We start from the raw sequence: 17,174 nt of genomic DNA on the forward strand, positions 1-17,174 counted from the left end.
AATTTCATAATAATTTTTCTTTGTTTTGCTGAGTTCAAATACAGAATTAATGACTTATTGCTCATAGCAGGGTTTCTCAGTCTCTGCACCATTGCTGCCTTGGGCTGAATAATTAATTTATGATCATGCCCTATAGGGTGTTTAGAAGCATTCTTGACCTGTACTCATTAGATGCCAGGAGTGCACTCTCCCCAGTTGTGACAACCAAAAATGTCTGCAGCACTGCCCATGTCTGCATAGGGAGGCAGTGGCAGAATTGCCCTAGTTGAGAACATTACAATATTAATAATTCTTACCTTCATCATTCCCCTCCCCAAATTAGCGTGGCTTAAAGGAAATGCTCATTTACCATATTTACTAATGTAATTGACCTTTTACTTCACGTATGTACAGTGTTAGAGAAACTGTTAGCACGTGACATTAATTTATTGTGGTTGTCTTTTCTTTCCTGATAGCAAGTTCAGCGGGTTTGATTTATATCGATCCTTCCAACCTACGGCGGAGCGGTACCATCAGCACGAGCGCTGCCGCTGCAGCAGCTGCTTTGGAAGCTAGCAACGCCAGCAGCTACTTAACATCTGCAAGCAGTTTAGCCAGGGCGTATAGCATTGTCATCAGACAAATCTCGGACTTGATGGGCCTTATTCCTAAGTATAATCACCTAGTTTACTCTCAGATTCCAGCAGCTGTGAAGCTGACTTACCAAGATGCAGTAAATTTACAGGTATGAAACCAACCACTGAAAAATTACTCATTCAAATATATTTTTGGCCATCTGTTTTGAGAATTCCAGTATGATGGGAGTGAATGTTACAAGTACTTAAATGTCTATATCATATAACTCTATCAAATTTAACTTTATCTGGGTAGTTTTAACTGTTTTAGTTTGGTCTTTGTAGAACTATGTAGAAGAAAAGCTTATTCCCACTTGGAACTGGATGGTCAGTATTATGGATTCTACTGAAGCTCAATTACGTTATGGTTCTGCATTAGCATCTGCTGGTGATCCAGGACATCCCAATCACCCTCTCCATGCTTCTCAGAACTCAGCTCGAAGAGAAAGGATGACCGCACGAGAAGAGGCTAGTTTACGAACCCTTGAAGGCAGACGGTATGAAATTCTTTGTCTGTTTCGACAGAAACCTTCTAGCCTAGAAATTGAGAGTTTTCTGATTGCCGTTATATGAGACCCCACTCTGTTGTAAAGGAGGAAATACATGCCTTGTGTTACTTCTTTTAAATTGTTGTGTAGTTGAAACAAAACAAGTTATAATCCAAGCTGTTATTCAATTTTATGAGTTCTTCATATATTCTGGATACAAGTTCCTTATCAGATACAGGATGTGCAGAAACTGTGTCCTGTTCTGTGGGTTGTCTTTTCACTTTCTTGAGGTGTTCTCTGAAGGACATATGTTTTTTAATTTGGGTAAAGGCTAGTGCTCTTCATTTTCTTTTGCTTTTGGTGTCATTTTTGGCAGTGGTTCTCAAAGTGTGGTTCCCAGAAGAGCAGTATCAGGATCACCTAAGAGCTTGTTAAAAATACAAATTTTTGGTCCCACCCCATTCTTCTGACGCTAAGGGCTGGGTCCAGCAAGCTGTTTTTACAACCCTTCCAAGTGATTTTGGTGGACACAAGTTTGAGAACCATTGTATCTAGGGAAGGAATACCTTCTGGCAATCCAAAGGACGTGGGAATTTCTTTCCTTTATAAATGTACAGTACTGTAAATAATACTCCATGATTCTACTTCTAAAGTACAGCCCAGGCGTAATGAGCTTTTATTTATGGATAGTCTCAGTTCCTGATTTTGGATGTTTATAACAGTGGTAAATTTGATATTTGTGTTCTTTTTGTAAACATTGTGTATTTTTTTTATCCCTGTAGACGTGCCACATTGCTTAGTGCCCGTCAGGGAATGATGTCTGCTCGAGGCGACTTCCTCAATTACGCTCTGTCTTTAATGAGGTCTCATAATGATGAGCATTCTGATGTTCTTCCAGTTTTGGATGTTTGCTCACTGAAGCATGTGGCATATGTTTTTCAAGCACTTATATATTGGATTAAAGCGATGAATCAGCAGACAACATTGGATACACCTCAACTGGAACGCAAAAGGTATTCATACCTGCTGTGAAATTGATATAAGAAATACTTGATCAGTGTGATCTTTATTAGTACACTGTCTGATTTTTGGAGTAGGGAGAAATAGTACAGGAATATTTCATGTAGGCAGGTTAGCTTGGGTCCATCCAGCCTTTCTCTGTAGCCACTCCTCACTTAAATTATGAAACCTAAGAATCCATTTAGGCTTTATGTTTGAGATAGTTTGTCCCGATTTGTTTATCATGTTTCTGAGTTTGTGTAAGGACTATTTCTTGATGCGATTAGCCTTTTGCTTCTTTTGAGCCTATTTTGTAACTGTAGTACATTTGGCTGATCAGTCTGCCATCCCTAGAATCTGAAACTTTTATCCCACTAATCAAAATTGGTTAGGTACTAAACTGACCTCTTCAGTATTTTTATATCAGCTTTGCTCCTGTTCATACAGCATGAAATACTTCATGTAAAATGACGCACTTGTCTTTTTAAGGACACGAGAACTCTTGGAACTTGGTATTGATAATGAAGATTCAGAACATGAAAATGATGATGACACCAATCAAAGTTAGTGTACAGAAAATCTGCTAACCTACTTCAAGAAATGGCTGCCTCAGTATTTCCCCTTCAAGCTTTTTAACTTCATTATTTTCTGTCTGGGTGGGAATTTCTCTTTTCTTCTCTGTGTCCCGTTTCTTGCATTTTCTGTCCATTTTTCCTTATACGTTCTTGCATTAATTACTTCATAAATAAGAATTAATGAACTTTTTAATAATTGATATTTTTTCTGTTTTGATTTTGTATCTCTCCTTTGCATCGTTTATGTTTGCTTTTACGTGTGTTGGTAATACATGCATTTAAATAGAATTTTAGCAGAACTTTTGTTAATATTGCTGCAAAATAGAGTGTGTCAAGAAAATGGAACTCATAAATTTCATTGGAACTTAACAGTTAATGCAATTAAAAGAGAGAAAATATCCCCAATTTGAGAAATTTTGGGATCTTCTGCACTTTCATAGTTTTCTGATATTATTTCAAGTAGAATTAAAATATTTTTCTAGTGCGGCCCACTTACCTGTTATTTAATATCACCTTGTACTTTATTACTTTATTCAACCCTGGGAAAGACAGCTTTCCTTTAATTTCTGCTTTTTGAGAACCCAGCCATAGCTCACTGTTATTTTCACAGCATACTGTAAGCACTGACAAAAGTTTTATTCCTTTAGTGGGAGTTGGTGTTGGTGGGCTGATTTCCTGTTGGGTTACTTGAGTTGCCCAGACATTTCTCTTTTTATCTGCTTATAGAGGAAGCAGAACTTAGAAGTAAGCAAATGCTTAAATTTTAGCTCCTTATTTTCTCCTCCTTTTGTAGTCATCAGTGCGCCAGATCCTGAATATGCTCAGGAAATTGGCTGTATTCAAGTCTGAATCTCCAGGGAGCTAAGAGGTAGATGTGGCAGGTATCCACCCAATGCAAAATGGAACAGTATTTGTTACTGCTAATATTTTTTGCAAGTTTTTATTATATTGAAATACACTTAAATTTTATCACTGTAACCATTTAAAACCAGTATTTTGAATTACCACTTTAAAATATTAACACAATTTTAGACTGTTGTTTTTGAGTGACATTTAAAATTTTATCAAGAGATAGTAGGATTTTTGGATTGAGCAGATGAAGATTCTTTTACCCTTCCGCAATAGGTAATTTTCTAAAAAAAACACATTTTATCTCTTCATGTTTAGGTGCTACTTTGAATGATAAGGATGATGACTCTCTTCCCGCAGAAACTGGCCAAAGCCATCCGTTTTTCCGACGCTCCGACTCCATGACGTTCCTTGGGTGTATACCCCCAAATCCATTTGAAGTGCCTCTGGCTGAAGCCATCCCTTTGGCTGATCAGCCACATCTGTTGCAGGTGATTTAAAGGAACTACTGTAAAGTTTCTTTTCAGTTGAGCTTATTTAAGTGTTCAGTGTAACTGTAGTATTTTTGTTAAAATTCCAGCCAAATGCTAGAAAGGAGGATCTTTTTGGCCGCCCAAGTCAGGGTCTTTATTCTTCATCTGCCAGCAGTGGGAAATGCTTAATGGAGGTTACAGTGGATAGAAACTGCCTTGAGGTAAGATAGTAAAAAATCATTGCAGTATGATACTTGTAAGCTGAACACTTATCCAGGCATTCAGTTTTTTGGAAATGCATTAATTCAGAATATTGTATTTACCCAAATAGAAGTATCAGAAATTCTTTCCTTATGAATTCAACAGTATTATTAGTCTGCTTTGAGGCTTGCTGTATGTCAGGCTAATGTACCTATAAAATGGTGGTTTCATTATGTGCTTCACCTATTTCAGGGTCGTTTGTTGTAATGCTACTGAATATTTAAATTTTTGCACATATGAGCATATATATTGACTTGTAACTTTTCTTTTTGAATCTAGAATGGGAATAAATAATATTAATAATGATACTTAATATTTGTTGAAAAATTCTATCTCCTGGGCACTGTCTCAATTAGTCTTTATAACCATGTTGGGTAGAAAACATTATTATCCTGATTTTATGGGTAAGGCAAAGAAAGGTTACAAGAATTTCATGTGGAGATGTCTATTGTTAGACAACAAGTGAAGTGACAGATGTAGTTTTGAGCCTGAAATTATACTGTCCTGTTTCTCCAGTGAAAAAGTAATAACATGTTTAAGAGCAGGCATATAGAAGAATGGAATTGAATGGAATTTTCTTCATTATCTAAGTGACAAGAGAGGATTTGATGTACATTAAGACGCTTAAGTAACCATAAATGTTATAAAGATGCCTTTTAAAGTTCTCTAAGGCTGCTGTGGCAAATGCATGGAATTGGTGCTCAGCTGTGGGAATCAGACAAGAAATAGGTTGCATCTTCCTAACTAGAAGTACCAGAAAGGGATTATTGAACTTCCATGTGATTTCTGTTGAATATTAGTAAGTTGAAAAGGACATTATAGTCAATTTGTTCTTAATATCTAACATTTAAATGTAAAAATTCATAGGTTCTTCCAACTAAAATGTCTTATGCTGCCAATTTGAAAAATGTAATGAACATGCAAAATCGTCAAAAAAAGGAAGGAGAAGAACAGACTGTGGTGCCAGAGGAAGCTGAGAGTTCAAAGCCAGGCCCATCTGCTCATGACCTCGCGGCACAGTTGAAAAGCAGTTTACTGGCAGAAATAGGGCTGACTGAGAGTGAAGGGCCACCTCTCACATCTTTCAGGTATTTGTTAAGTGAAGGCAGTTTTTCTGTGCTATTCCTTTATGGCTACTATAATTTTTATAAGAGTTTTTCTTTAGGAAATTTATAATCTATGTATTTCATTTGTATATAAATAATAGGATGAAATGTTATTATTTTTGTTTCCCTAGTTTATAATCAGATATTTAAAATATTAAGTTTTCTGGATTTTGGGGGAGGGGGTTGTGACTGTCTTGTCACTGATTGACGTTCTGATTTTCTCTGTTTATTGAAGAAATTCTAACTCTGTTTTTAATGTTCAGTGCTGAGTTTAAGTATATATCCACATCAAATTGGCAGTTACACACTTATATATCCACATCAAATTGCCAGTTACACACTTGTTAGCAGGAGCTCAGATGTGGTGGTTGAGGGGAGAGGATGGCGTGTGAAAAAAGGAGTTTCTAGATTTATGACCTTCACATTTGCTTGGTTTCACTCCTTTACCAAGTTCACATTTAGTAATTCTCTTGTAAGAGGGTAGGTTCTTTGCTTTCCCAGTAAAAATTTGCCCTAGTATATAGTGTGACTCGGTATGGCTTATCACCTAATGATCTGTTTAGTAACTGTTTTGTGCTCTTTGGTTTTTTGGTTATGTAATGTCAGGGTTTTGTTTTTTTTTGTTTTGTTTTTTTTTTTTTGCTTAGGAGGAGTTGAGCTAGTTTAGGCAACTATGTACATCATATATACACAGTCTAGCAATCTACAACCATAAAAAACAAGAATTATGGACTGAGATGGCCCCAGCTTCCTAGAGACAGTATGATTTGAACTGAGATGGTTAGAAAGTGTAGAAGCAGATAGACTGAAGGAGAGAAGAATTAGAGGTAGAGAGAGAAGCTATTACTCATTCTGGCTAATGGTGAAAAAGGGACTGAAGTAGAATATTGTCTTTGGGGATGAAAAGGAAACCATGGGGTAAGAAAAGAAACTCATGAAGGGCTTGATCACTTTGGAAGAACCAAGGGAAGAATAAAATTTGTTGAAGTCTGTGCAACAAAAAAGTAGGCAGTACTTTTGAAGGAAATTAGGAGGCAGTGTCATTGCAGTGAAGAGGTCATGCTCAGTTTTACTAATTTTGAGTATGAGTTAAGTGTAATCGAAGTGGATATACTTCACGCAATGAAATTCTGGTCCATTGTGAAAGTTTGAACTAAAGGGGTCTGGGAATCACCCAGTGGAGATGGACACTGGACTTTAAAGACAGGAGGTAAATTAAAGATGAAGATAGGAGGCAGCCTGGGGATGTATCCTTACATAAAGGACAAAAGGAATAATAGAGTAAAAATGAGAAGTTCTGCAAGGAACAAGTAGTTACAGGAAAATTCACCATTAGATAGTATGTGGTTATAAATTAAGATCTCAGAATATTAAAAGACCAAGTAAGTTACTGTTATTGACCAAAAACCAGGAAATTTTTAAGAGCTGGCTAAATTGCTCTTCCTCTCCCCTTAAATTTCTCACAGGCCACAGTGTAGTTTCATGGGAATGGTAATTTCCCATGATATGCTGCTAGGACGTTGGCGCCTTTCTTTAGAACTATTTGGCCGGGTGTTCATGGAAGATGTTGGAGCAGAACCTGGATCAGTATGTATTTTAAACACTTTACATTCTATTCTGCCTGATAAGTACATATTCAGAGAATAGTTCTGTCATACATTTATGGGTTTTTTTCATTTTGTGTTTTTTTTTTTCCTTTTCTTTTTAAAGATCCTAACTGAATTGGGTGGTTTTGAAGTAAAAGAATCAAAATTCCGTAGAGAAATGGAAAAACTGAGAAATCAGCAGTCAAGAGATTTATCACTAGAGGTAAAGGTATTTAGAGTTTCTTATACATATAGTATACTATTCAATACTATACATGTATTTATATAAAGTTTGAAAACAAAAATAGTAGATGCATACTATGTAATTAAAAATTTAAAGAAAATGAATGGTAGTCACCGAATTTAGAGTAGTGGGTATCTCTGGCAGTTGGTTTCCCTTTATCATGTAATGAGGAACAGTGGGTTTGTTTAAGTATCGTGAATACACAGATTTAAACTGTTGATGTGTTTCATTGATGCTCAAACAGTGTTTTCTTTAGCTGAGAAAGTGAGACTCTCACTGTAGTGAGAGTCCATCCAGTCTTTGATATCTTCCCTACTATTTGATGTGTCTCATTTTCTGGTATTTTCTGTCACAGTCTTTAAATCAGCCATTCCTTTTAACAGGAAATTGTATTTTGAGATTATAATCTGGGCTTTAAATTGTTCACTGCCAATAGGGTTGGTCATTGTTTCCAGGCCTTTTAGTGGATAGAACTAGGAAATGCTTCTTTAAAAAAATAAGAAAATTATACCATGTGTTCACACTGATACTCCCATTTCATATTTAAGATTTAGAAATACAAGTTTTGTTTTCACCCTTTATTCTTCCTTTCTTCTGAACTGATAATATCCAGCTTTCCAGCAACACCGCTAAAATTACTCATTTGCTTTTATCAGCATGCATATAGCAGTCTTAGAATCGTAATGTCAACACTACTGCTAACAAAACGATTATTGAAAATAGAGTTAAGATTTACTTGCAGTTTTTGTTCTTAGAGCATTTCCAGTTGAAGATTTGTAGTCAAATTACATTGTTTTAAAGTCACTTGAGATGATTTCTTTTGTGTGGTTTTGGTACCTACCATCTTATCTCCACATAGTTATGGTCTTGGTTCATTTTGCCTTCATTTTTTAGGGATTGCTGTCCTTTTTTTTTTTTTTTTTTTAATTTTGTTTTGTTTCATAATGTAAAATATCTACAGTTGCAAAGTGAACTCTGTAGAAGAAGTTTATATTCAGAGAACTCTAGTTTACATTTCTATCTCTTTACTTTGGGTTCCCCCTGCCCCCTTTTGGGATTTTTTGTTTGTTTTTTGATCCCCTACCCCCAGCTTATTTCCCTCCCACCTTTAAAAAATATGATCATGTATATGTGTTCATCTCTGTCCCTCACTCCCCACCGCAAGCATTACACCCCAAGTGAAATGTTACACATTTTACTCCATCTTGATTTTTCCAATTAACAGTATATCCTAGAGAGAAAATCGTGGCTATAGAGAGAGAAATGTTCTGTTCTGCTCTCTGTTTTCTAACTACCTAGTAGTCTTAGTACCACATTTTATGGCTTTATCAGTTTTTTTTTTCAACCGGTGTCCTGTTGATAGACATTTGGACTTGTTTCAGTCTTTTGCTGTTACAAATAGTGGTGTGATGAATTGCTTTATGTGTGTTCCTCTATTTGGCTCGCGTGTCTTTGAGATAGAATCCTAGATATGGGTTAGAGGGCATGTGTATATATAATTTTGTCAAATATTGGCAAATGCTCCTACATAATGTCTGTGTATTTGTGCACTTTCTGCATCAATACAAGAGTGCCTGATTCTCCAAAGTCTTGCCAGCAGTTTGTTGTCAGATTTTTGACTTTTGCCAATCTGATTGGCAGTATAATTTTAATTTGTATTTCTCTTATTTTGATCAAAGTTAAACATTGTTACATAGATTTCATGTACTGTGGCTGCTTCTTTTTCTGGGAACTATTATGTATGTTGGCATATTTTGCCCATTTTTCCTATTGTTTTTTCCTCAGTTTTTTTTTTTTTTTTTTAGAAACGCTAAGTGATACATATACACTATTCATGAATCTTTGTTGGTAATAGAAGGTGCAAATATTTTTCCCAGTTTGTCATTTTTCTTTTACTTTGCTATGGTATTCTATAGCCAAGGAATATCCTATCTTTTTTTTAAGGATTTGCTATGAAAAAAATTTCACACTTTGATCTATTTGCAATTTATCTTGCTATATCCCCAAACTGGATGAATTGCTGTGTTCTGGTAGATCTTTTAAGAAAATGTTCTAATTGAGTTAAATTCCATTATCTTGATTTAATGTAAGATATTCTTGTGTGATTTGGAATATATAAGCTCTTGAGAACCCAGATACTTCATAGCTATTTCAACTGTCAAGGAAAAGCAAAAATTAGTTTCAGATTTTACACAGAAAAATGTCAAGGTGGTTTCCAGCACTGAATTTACTGCTTTTTGTTGCATTTCAATAGGTCGATCGGGATAGAGATCTTCTTATTCAGCAGACCATGAGGCAACTTAACAATCACTTTGGTCGAAGATGTGCTACCACACCTATGGCTGTACACAGAGTAAAAGTCACATTTAAGGATGAACCAGGAGAGGGCAGTGGCGTAGCACGAAGCTTTTATACAGCCATTGCACAAGCTTTTTTGTCAAATGAAAAACTGCCAAATTTAGACTGTATTCAAAATGCCAACAAAGGCACTCATACAAGTAAGTACTCTAGAGGTAACAAGCTCATAAAAATTCTTTCCTTGTTTGATTAAAACGATGATCATGGTTATATGTATGTTTAGTTGGAGAAGTTTGTATTTATACTTTTATACTATTTTATTCTAGATCAATTACTTAACCTTGTTAAAACTACTCTAATTGTTTACCAGTTTACCAGTTGGCTCTTTTACTGCCACATTCATTTTCATAAATGGTTATGATTGTACGATTGAGTTTTTCATCTCAATTTTAATGTTTGGGAAATGGGAGGTTTAAGGCAATATAAAAATTCAAAGAGCAAACTGCAGGATTTCCCAATTAGTACAGATATTGAGAAGAAAATGCTGTTACCTAGAACAGAGCTTTTTAAAGTATGATTTGCAGTTTCTACCAGTCTCCAGTGAGGTGGATTTTGCAACCAAAGGTAAATTGGCTATGTCACTAACTTCACTGTTTAATTGAACAAGACTTTGTTTTTTGGTAATAAGGTTTTCTATGTTAACATCCTGGTGCAAGTTCTACCTCCTGAATGATCACCACTTTGGGGTTAGGATTCTCACCTGATTTTCAAGATTATGATAGTGTATTTTAAAATGTGAAAACTACAAAAGGTTGAAACTCGGGATTCATGTAAGGAAATTGTCAGTCTCAGTTAACTAACAGAATCCTGTGTTTTATTAATACCTAGGCTATAGCTGTATCTTACTGTGGTTCTGTAAACTGCACCATAGAAGCTGAATGAGCTCTGGAAAGAATTAAGGATGAAAAGATGGGGGGCATACCCCAGCCTTTCATTATTAGTTTAACCATTTGACTTTTTATAGTCTTACAGTTTTTTAAAAAAGTGTAAAATGTGAATGAGGAGACCTAGGAAGTCATGACATTTCAGAAATCATTTTTCTGCACAGTCATTAGGAAACCATACCCTGGTTTACGCTTAAGGTTTTAAAAAGAGTAATAGCTGAGTGTCTTTAAATGCTTTTAATGCCCAAAACTAAGAATAGAGAAGATACTCAAATATGTAAGAAATATCAGCATTGTTTATGTTGAAACTAACATAGTCCTGGTTGCTACATTTTATTTCACAGCTCTGACATGACAAGGAGATAAATTCATTCTACAGAATCACTCCCAACACTCAAAACCATAGGGAGAATAATAGAAAGGCACTGACACAGATGCTAAGGAGAATGATCTTCAGTTGTCATGTTCTTACTGTGTTGTCTCATTTCCTCACATTGACTTTTAACATTTAAAGTAGTTGCATTTACATTCATCTAAACAAAGTGTATTTCACTTTTTTCCAGGTTTAATGCAGAGATTAAGGAACAGAGGAGAGAGGGATCGGGAAAGAGAGAGAGAAAGGGAAATGAGGAGGAGTAGCGGCTTGCGAGCAGGTTCTCGGAGAGATCGGGATAGGTGAGGTGATTTTGTATCTTTTATTGAGTACCATCGTTTTGGATGAATTGGAGCTAGGCCTGAAAATAAGAGTCTCAGTTGTGAACTTTTAGAAAATGAAAGTTAATAATTGGATAAGTGATGCATTGTAACTAAAATAGTCTAACCAACTGTTAACTAATATGTTCTGCTTTAAAAACCCAGGGGCAGTTGAAATTACATTGGCTTTTTATTTATCATCCAAGTTCCTAAATTTGTTTTAAAAATTTTAACTTGTGGCAATTGTATTATTTAAAACGTTCAGTTTTTCACATGTTAGAATGAGTGGCATTTTACTTTTGTCTTAAAATTTCCAGGAAATATGGGTGGGCTCTTGACTTCTGGTATTTAAAGGTCCTGTTCCCTTAAAATCAAATTAATACATGCATTGCAGACTTACAGATTTACAAGTGGCAAAATCTAGATAAATTTTATTTTCCAAGCATCATTCTTTTTAGGCATTCTTCCACCCTGGTACCATAACTGGAGCTAACTATATGCTCTGGTTTCCCACTTTGTCGCAGTGATATTTTCCATTTTGCAGACAAGGGAAATGAAGTCATCATAGCCTTGTTCATCTTTCAGGGATTTTAGAAGACAGCTTTCCATCGACACTAGGCCCTTCAGACCAGCCTCTGAAGGAAATCCTAGTGATGACCCTGACCCTCTGCCGGCACATCGTCAGGCGCTCGGAGAGAGACTTTACCCCCGTGTACAAGCAATGCAACCAGTACGTATGGCGTGCTTGGCTACCTCTTAACTGGCTGTGCCATTTTAGGTTTTGAATTAAGGCTGATATCTTAAGAAGTTGTCAGCTACTGTGATTTGAAGACTGCCAAAAAAGGAAGCTTAGGAGGGAAAGAAGCAACATTTACTGGAGAATAATTGTATATAGCTTGATGTTTATTTTGCTACATTTGCCAGGTTAACATTCTACCTAATAATTTCCTTTTGTGCTAAGGAATTGTCTGTGCATTGTATTTATTTGTACAAATTACTGTTGCTTTTTAAAGCTAACTTTGTTATCAGCTTGTAGCTGGAACATGTTGAACAATGTCACTCCATAAATATGACAGGAAGGTTTTATTTTGAATGTTCTGTCAGGGGTTTCTTTCATATAATATGAAACATAACCTAGTTTTTGTCTTTGTACATAACTACATGTACATACTAGAGCAAAAGAATAATAAAACAATAAATAAGTTATATTTCAGTAAATCCTTAGCCTTAAGTATGGGCATCTTTTTTCTTTCTGCTTTTCCTTCCTTCGCTTCTTCCCTCTCTTTTTTCCGACACTAAATGAAAAAAAATGTTTCCAGGCCTCTGATGAAGAAGGGGAAAAAAAGGACCTTGAGTATTTTTATGTTTACTCATGAATATCAGAAGTCTTTTAAAAAGGCTTGTCAACAAATAAATATTAAACTAGCTTTAATAAGACTGCTAATGCATAGACTACTTATTCCTTACCAAAGTTTTCTATAATTAGGCTTCTAATCTCATAAAATAAACTCATGTGTTGTTAGTTCTAGTGACTTCTTTGTAGATTCTGTCATTGTTTTCTACATGGAGAATCTGTTGTCTGTAAAAAAGGAGTTTTACTTCTTCTTTCCAATCTGGATTACTTTTATTTTCTTTACTTGCCTTTTTGTACTAACTGGAACTTGCAGTACAATGTCAAATGGGAAGAAACATTACAATTCTCATCATCAAGTATCATGTTAGCTGTGGCCTTTTTCATAGATGTCCTTTATCAGGTTAATTAATAATTAATTTCCTTATCAGGAAAATTAATGTCTCCTCCCTTTCTCTTCTTCATAGATTCCAATTAGAAAATATTTCGGAAATTTTTCAGTTTGTTATCCAAGTTTCTTATATTTTCTTCCTTTTTTTTCCCCCCTTGATAAAACATTGCTAATTTAGACAGGTTTCAGAGAGTAGAGGCAAGTAACATTTGTTTGTCATTTACAGGCATTTGCAAGTAAAATCACTGGCATGCTGTTGGAGTTATCCCCAGCTCAGCTGCTGCTGCTTCTAGCAAGTGAAGATTCTCTGAGAGCAAGAGTAGATGAAGCCATGGAACTCATTATTGCACATGGACGGTAATATGCACATTTGGGAAGACATTTTAGTTTAAAAAACATTAGCTACTTTATTTTTAGGATACAGGTGTTCGCATATCTTATCATCTATATTAAATAGTGCAAGACTTGAATGGTTTTAATTTTAGGAGATGGCTTAAAAATCTGAGTGAGACAGCCAAGTTTCACATGTTACTAGAAGGGCTGAATTTTAGCAGTTACTTTAGGTTTGAGGATAAATTTTATGAACCTTATTTATAAATTAACTTATAAGAAGTACATCTCGTTCTCCACCTGAATACCTCTAATGGCAAAGGCCAGATACCTCAAAGAATTGGGTGTAATCCTTGAGTCTTTGTAGTAAATAAGAAATTTCTTTTAGGCATCCTGATTTATCTTGGAAATCATGCAAATTTTTGCTTTTATTGTGCAATATATTTGTTTTAATATAAAACTTAAAAATACCTAATTTAAATTACTTACCGTTCTTTTCCCCAAGTGACAGGTTAAAGTGACAAGAAGATACATTTAATCTGTGCCCTTCTATCCTGGGGCTACTCTAATATCCAGTTTGAGGCTTTGAAGTGTTATTTTAAATGAAGATGTGGTGTTTTTTTTTTTTCCCTCCTAGTCATGATATTGAATGAGGAACTTGAAGGTTAGATATGGTCCTAGAAATGGATAAGTGCGTTGGCTAAATCCTGAAGTAAACAGCCGTTTAATTTATTCTAGCTATTTACCTATCTCAGAGCCTTTGAATGGTCCAAGCCAAAGACTAATTGCTAGAAGTTTCTTTTCTTTGCTGTTAACTATTTTTCATTTCTTGACTTTTGTGTACTACATTTTCATTCCTCTTCCTCATTTCTGGATACAGCAACACTAGTATACCACAGCCTTGTCTAACTCAATGAAACTAAGCCATGCCCGTGGGACAACCCAAGACGGGCAGGTCATGGTGAAGAGATTTGACAGAATGTGGTCCACCGGAGAAGGGAATGGCAAACCACTTCAGTATTCTTGCCTTGAGAACCCCATGAACAGTATGAAAAGGCAAAATGATAGGATACTGAAAGAGAAACTCCACAGGTCAGCAGGTGCCCAATATGCTACTGGAGATCAGTGGAGAAATAACTCCAGAAAGAATGAGGGGATGAAGCCAAAGAAAAAACAATACCCAGCTGTGGATGTGACTGGTGATAGAAGCAAGGTCTGATGCTGTAAAGAGCAATATTGCATAGGAACCTGGAATGTCAGGTCCGTGAATCAAGGCAAATAGGAAGTGGTCAAACAAGAGATGGCAAGAGTGAATGTCGACATTCTAGGAATCAGCGAACTGAAATGGACTGGAATGGGTGAATTTAACTCAGATGACCATTATATCTACTACTGCGGGCAGGAATCCCTCAGAAGAAATGGAGTGGCCATCATGGTCAACAAAAGAGTCCAAAATGCAGTACTTGGATGCAATCTCAAAAACGACAGAATGATCTCTGTTCGTTTCCAGGGCAAACCATTCAGTATCACAGTAATCCAAGTCTATGCCCCAACCAGTAACGCTGAAGAAGCTGAAGTTGAACGGTTCTATGAAGACCTACAAGATCTTTTAGAACTAACACCCAAAAAAGATGTCCTTTTCATTATAGGGGACTGGAATGCAAAAGTAGGAAGTCAAGAAACACCTGGAGTAACAGGCAAATTTGGCCTTGGAATACAGAATGAAGCAGGGCAAAGACTAATAGAGTTTTGCCAAGAAAATGCACTGGTCATAACAAACACCCTCTTCCAACAACACAAGAGAAGACTCTATACATGGACATCACCAGATGGTCAACACCGAAATCAGATTGATTATATTCTTTGCAGCCAAAGATGGAGAAGCTCTATACAGTCAGCAAAAACAGGACCAGGAGCTGACTGTGGCTCAGACCATGAACTCCTTATTGCCAAATTCAGACTGAAATTGAAGAAAGTAGGGAAAACCACTAGACCATTCAGGTATGACCTAAATCAAATCCTTTATGATTATACAGTGGAAGTGAGAAATAGATTTAAGGGCCTAGATCTGATAGATAGAGTGCCTGATGAACTATGGAATGAGGTTCGTGACATTGTACAGGAGACAGGGATCAAGACCATCCCCATGGAAAAGAAATGCAAAAAAGCAAAATGGCTGTCTGGGGAGGCCTTACAAATAGCTGTGAAAAGAAGAGAAGCGAAAAGCAAAGGAGAGAAGGAAAGATACAAACATCTGAATGCAGAGTTCCAAAGAATAGCAAGAAGAGATAAGAAAGCCTTCTTCAGTGATCAATACAAAGAAATAGAGGAAAACAACAGAATGGGAGGGACTAGGGATCTCTTCAAGAAAATCAGAGATACCAAAGGAACATTTCATGCAAAGATGAGCTTGATAAAGGACAGAAATGGTATGGACCTAACAGAAGCAGAAGATACTAAGAAGAGATGGCAAGAATACACAGAAGAACTGTACAAAAAAGATATTCACGACCCAGATAATCACAATGGTGTGAACACTGACCTAGAGCCAGACATCCTGGAATGTGAAGTCAAGTGGGCCTTAGAAAGCATCACTACGAACAAAGCTAGTGGAGGTGATGGAATTCCAGTTGAGCTATTCCAGATCCTGAAAGATGATGCTGTGAAAGTGCTACACTCAATAAGCCAGCAAATTTGGAAAACTCAGCAGTGGCCACAGGACTGGAAAAGGTCAGTTTTCACTCCAATGCCAAAGAATGCTCACACTACTGCACAAGTGCACTCATCTCACACGCTAGTAAAGTAATGCTCAAAATTCTCCAAGCCAGGCTTCAGCAATATGTGAACCGTGAACTTCCTGATGTTCAAGCTGGTTTTAGAAAAGGCAGAAGAACCAGAGATCAAATTGCCAACATCCGCTGGATCATGGAAAAAGCAAGAGAGTTCCAGAAAAACATCTATTTCTGCTTTATTGACTATGCCAAAGCCTTTGACTGTGTGGATCACAATAAATTGTGGACAATTCTGAAAGAGATGGGAATACCAGACCACCTGATCTGCCTCTTGAGAAATTTGTATGCGGGTCAGGAAGCAACAGTTAGAACTGAACATGGAACAACAGACTGGTTCCAAATAGGAAAAGGAGTTCGTCAAGGCTGTATATTGTCACCCTGTTTATTTAACTTATATGCAGAGTACATCATGAGAAACGCTGGACTGGAAGAAACACAAGCTGGAATCAAGATTGCCAGGAGAAATATCAATAACCTCAGATATGCAGATGACACCACCCTTATGGCAGAAAGTGAAGAGGAACTCAAAAGCCTCTTGGTGAAAGTGAAAGTGGAGAGTGAAAAAGTTGGCTTAAAGCTCAGCATTCAGAAAATGAAGATCATGGCATCCGGTCCCACCACTTCATGGGAAATAGATGGGGAAACAGTGTCAGACTTTATTTTTCTGGGCTCCAAAATCACTGCAGATGGTGACTGCAGCCATGAAATTAAAAGACGCTTACTCCTTGGAAGGAAAGTTATGACCAACCTAGATAGCATATTCAAAAGCAGAGACATTACTTTGCCAACAAAGGTTCATCTAGTCAAGGCTATGGTTTTTCCTGTGGTCATGTATGGATGTGAGAGTTGGACTGTGAAGAAGGCTGAGCGCCGAAGAATTGATGCTTTTGAACTGTGGTGTTGGAGAAGACTCTTGAGAGTCCCTTGGACTGCAAGGAGATCCAACCAGTCCATTCTGAAGGAGATCAGTCCTGGGATTTCTTTGGAAGGAATGATGCTAAAGCTGAAACTCCAGTGGTTTGGTCACCTCATGAGAAGAGTTGACTCACTGAAAAAGACTGTGATGCTGGGAGGGATTGGGGGCAGGAGGAGAAGGGGACGACAGAGGATGAGATGGCTGGATGGCATCACTGACTCGGTGGACGTGAGTCTGAGTGAACTCCGGGAGTTGGTGATGGAC

The 17,174-nt window shown here is 36.7% G+C and overlaps 1 protein-coding gene and 1 long non-coding RNA gene across 2 annotated transcripts in view; one reads left to right on the top strand and one right to left on the bottom strand.

Annotated features, from left to right (window-relative positions):
- Positions 1 to 17,174, top strand: part of UBR5 (ubiquitin protein ligase E3 component n-recognin 5) — a 137,610-nt gene that overhangs the window by 108,310 nt on the left and 12,126 nt on the right. Inside the window, exons 39-51 of the mRNA XM_055546504.1 lie at positions 456 to 724; positions 900 to 1,111; positions 1,885 to 2,115; positions 2,591 to 2,664; positions 3,844 to 4,016; positions 4,106 to 4,219; positions 5,127 to 5,347; positions 6,832 to 6,952; positions 7,076 to 7,174; positions 9,450 to 9,693; positions 11,001 to 11,112; positions 11,716 to 11,860; positions 13,099 to 13,229. Of these exons, the coding sequence (XP_055402479.1) occupies positions 456 to 724; positions 900 to 1,111; positions 1,885 to 2,115; positions 2,591 to 2,664; positions 3,844 to 4,016; positions 4,106 to 4,219; positions 5,127 to 5,347; positions 6,832 to 6,952; positions 7,076 to 7,174; positions 9,450 to 9,693; positions 11,001 to 11,112; positions 11,716 to 11,860; positions 13,099 to 13,229 (2,146 nt within the window). The remainder of the gene's footprint in view (positions 1 to 455; positions 725 to 899; positions 1,112 to 1,884; positions 2,116 to 2,590; positions 2,665 to 3,843; positions 4,017 to 4,105; positions 4,220 to 5,126; positions 5,348 to 6,831; positions 6,953 to 7,075; positions 7,175 to 9,449; positions 9,694 to 11,000; positions 11,113 to 11,715; positions 11,861 to 13,098; positions 13,230 to 17,174) is intronic.
- LOC129627004 (uncharacterized) overlaps positions 1 to 17,174 on the bottom strand; it is a 32,631-nt gene that overhangs the window by 187 nt on the left and 15,270 nt on the right. The gene's annotated exons all lie outside the window — the stretch shown is intronic.

The sequence above is a fragment of the Bubalus kerabau genome, chromosome 14 (genome assembly GCF_029407905.1).
Source record: "Bubalus kerabau isolate K-KA32 ecotype Philippines breed swamp buffalo chromosome 14, PCC_UOA_SB_1v2, whole genome shotgun sequence".
Taxonomy (NCBI): domain Eukaryota; kingdom Metazoa; phylum Chordata; class Mammalia; order Artiodactyla; family Bovidae; genus Bubalus; species Bubalus kerabau.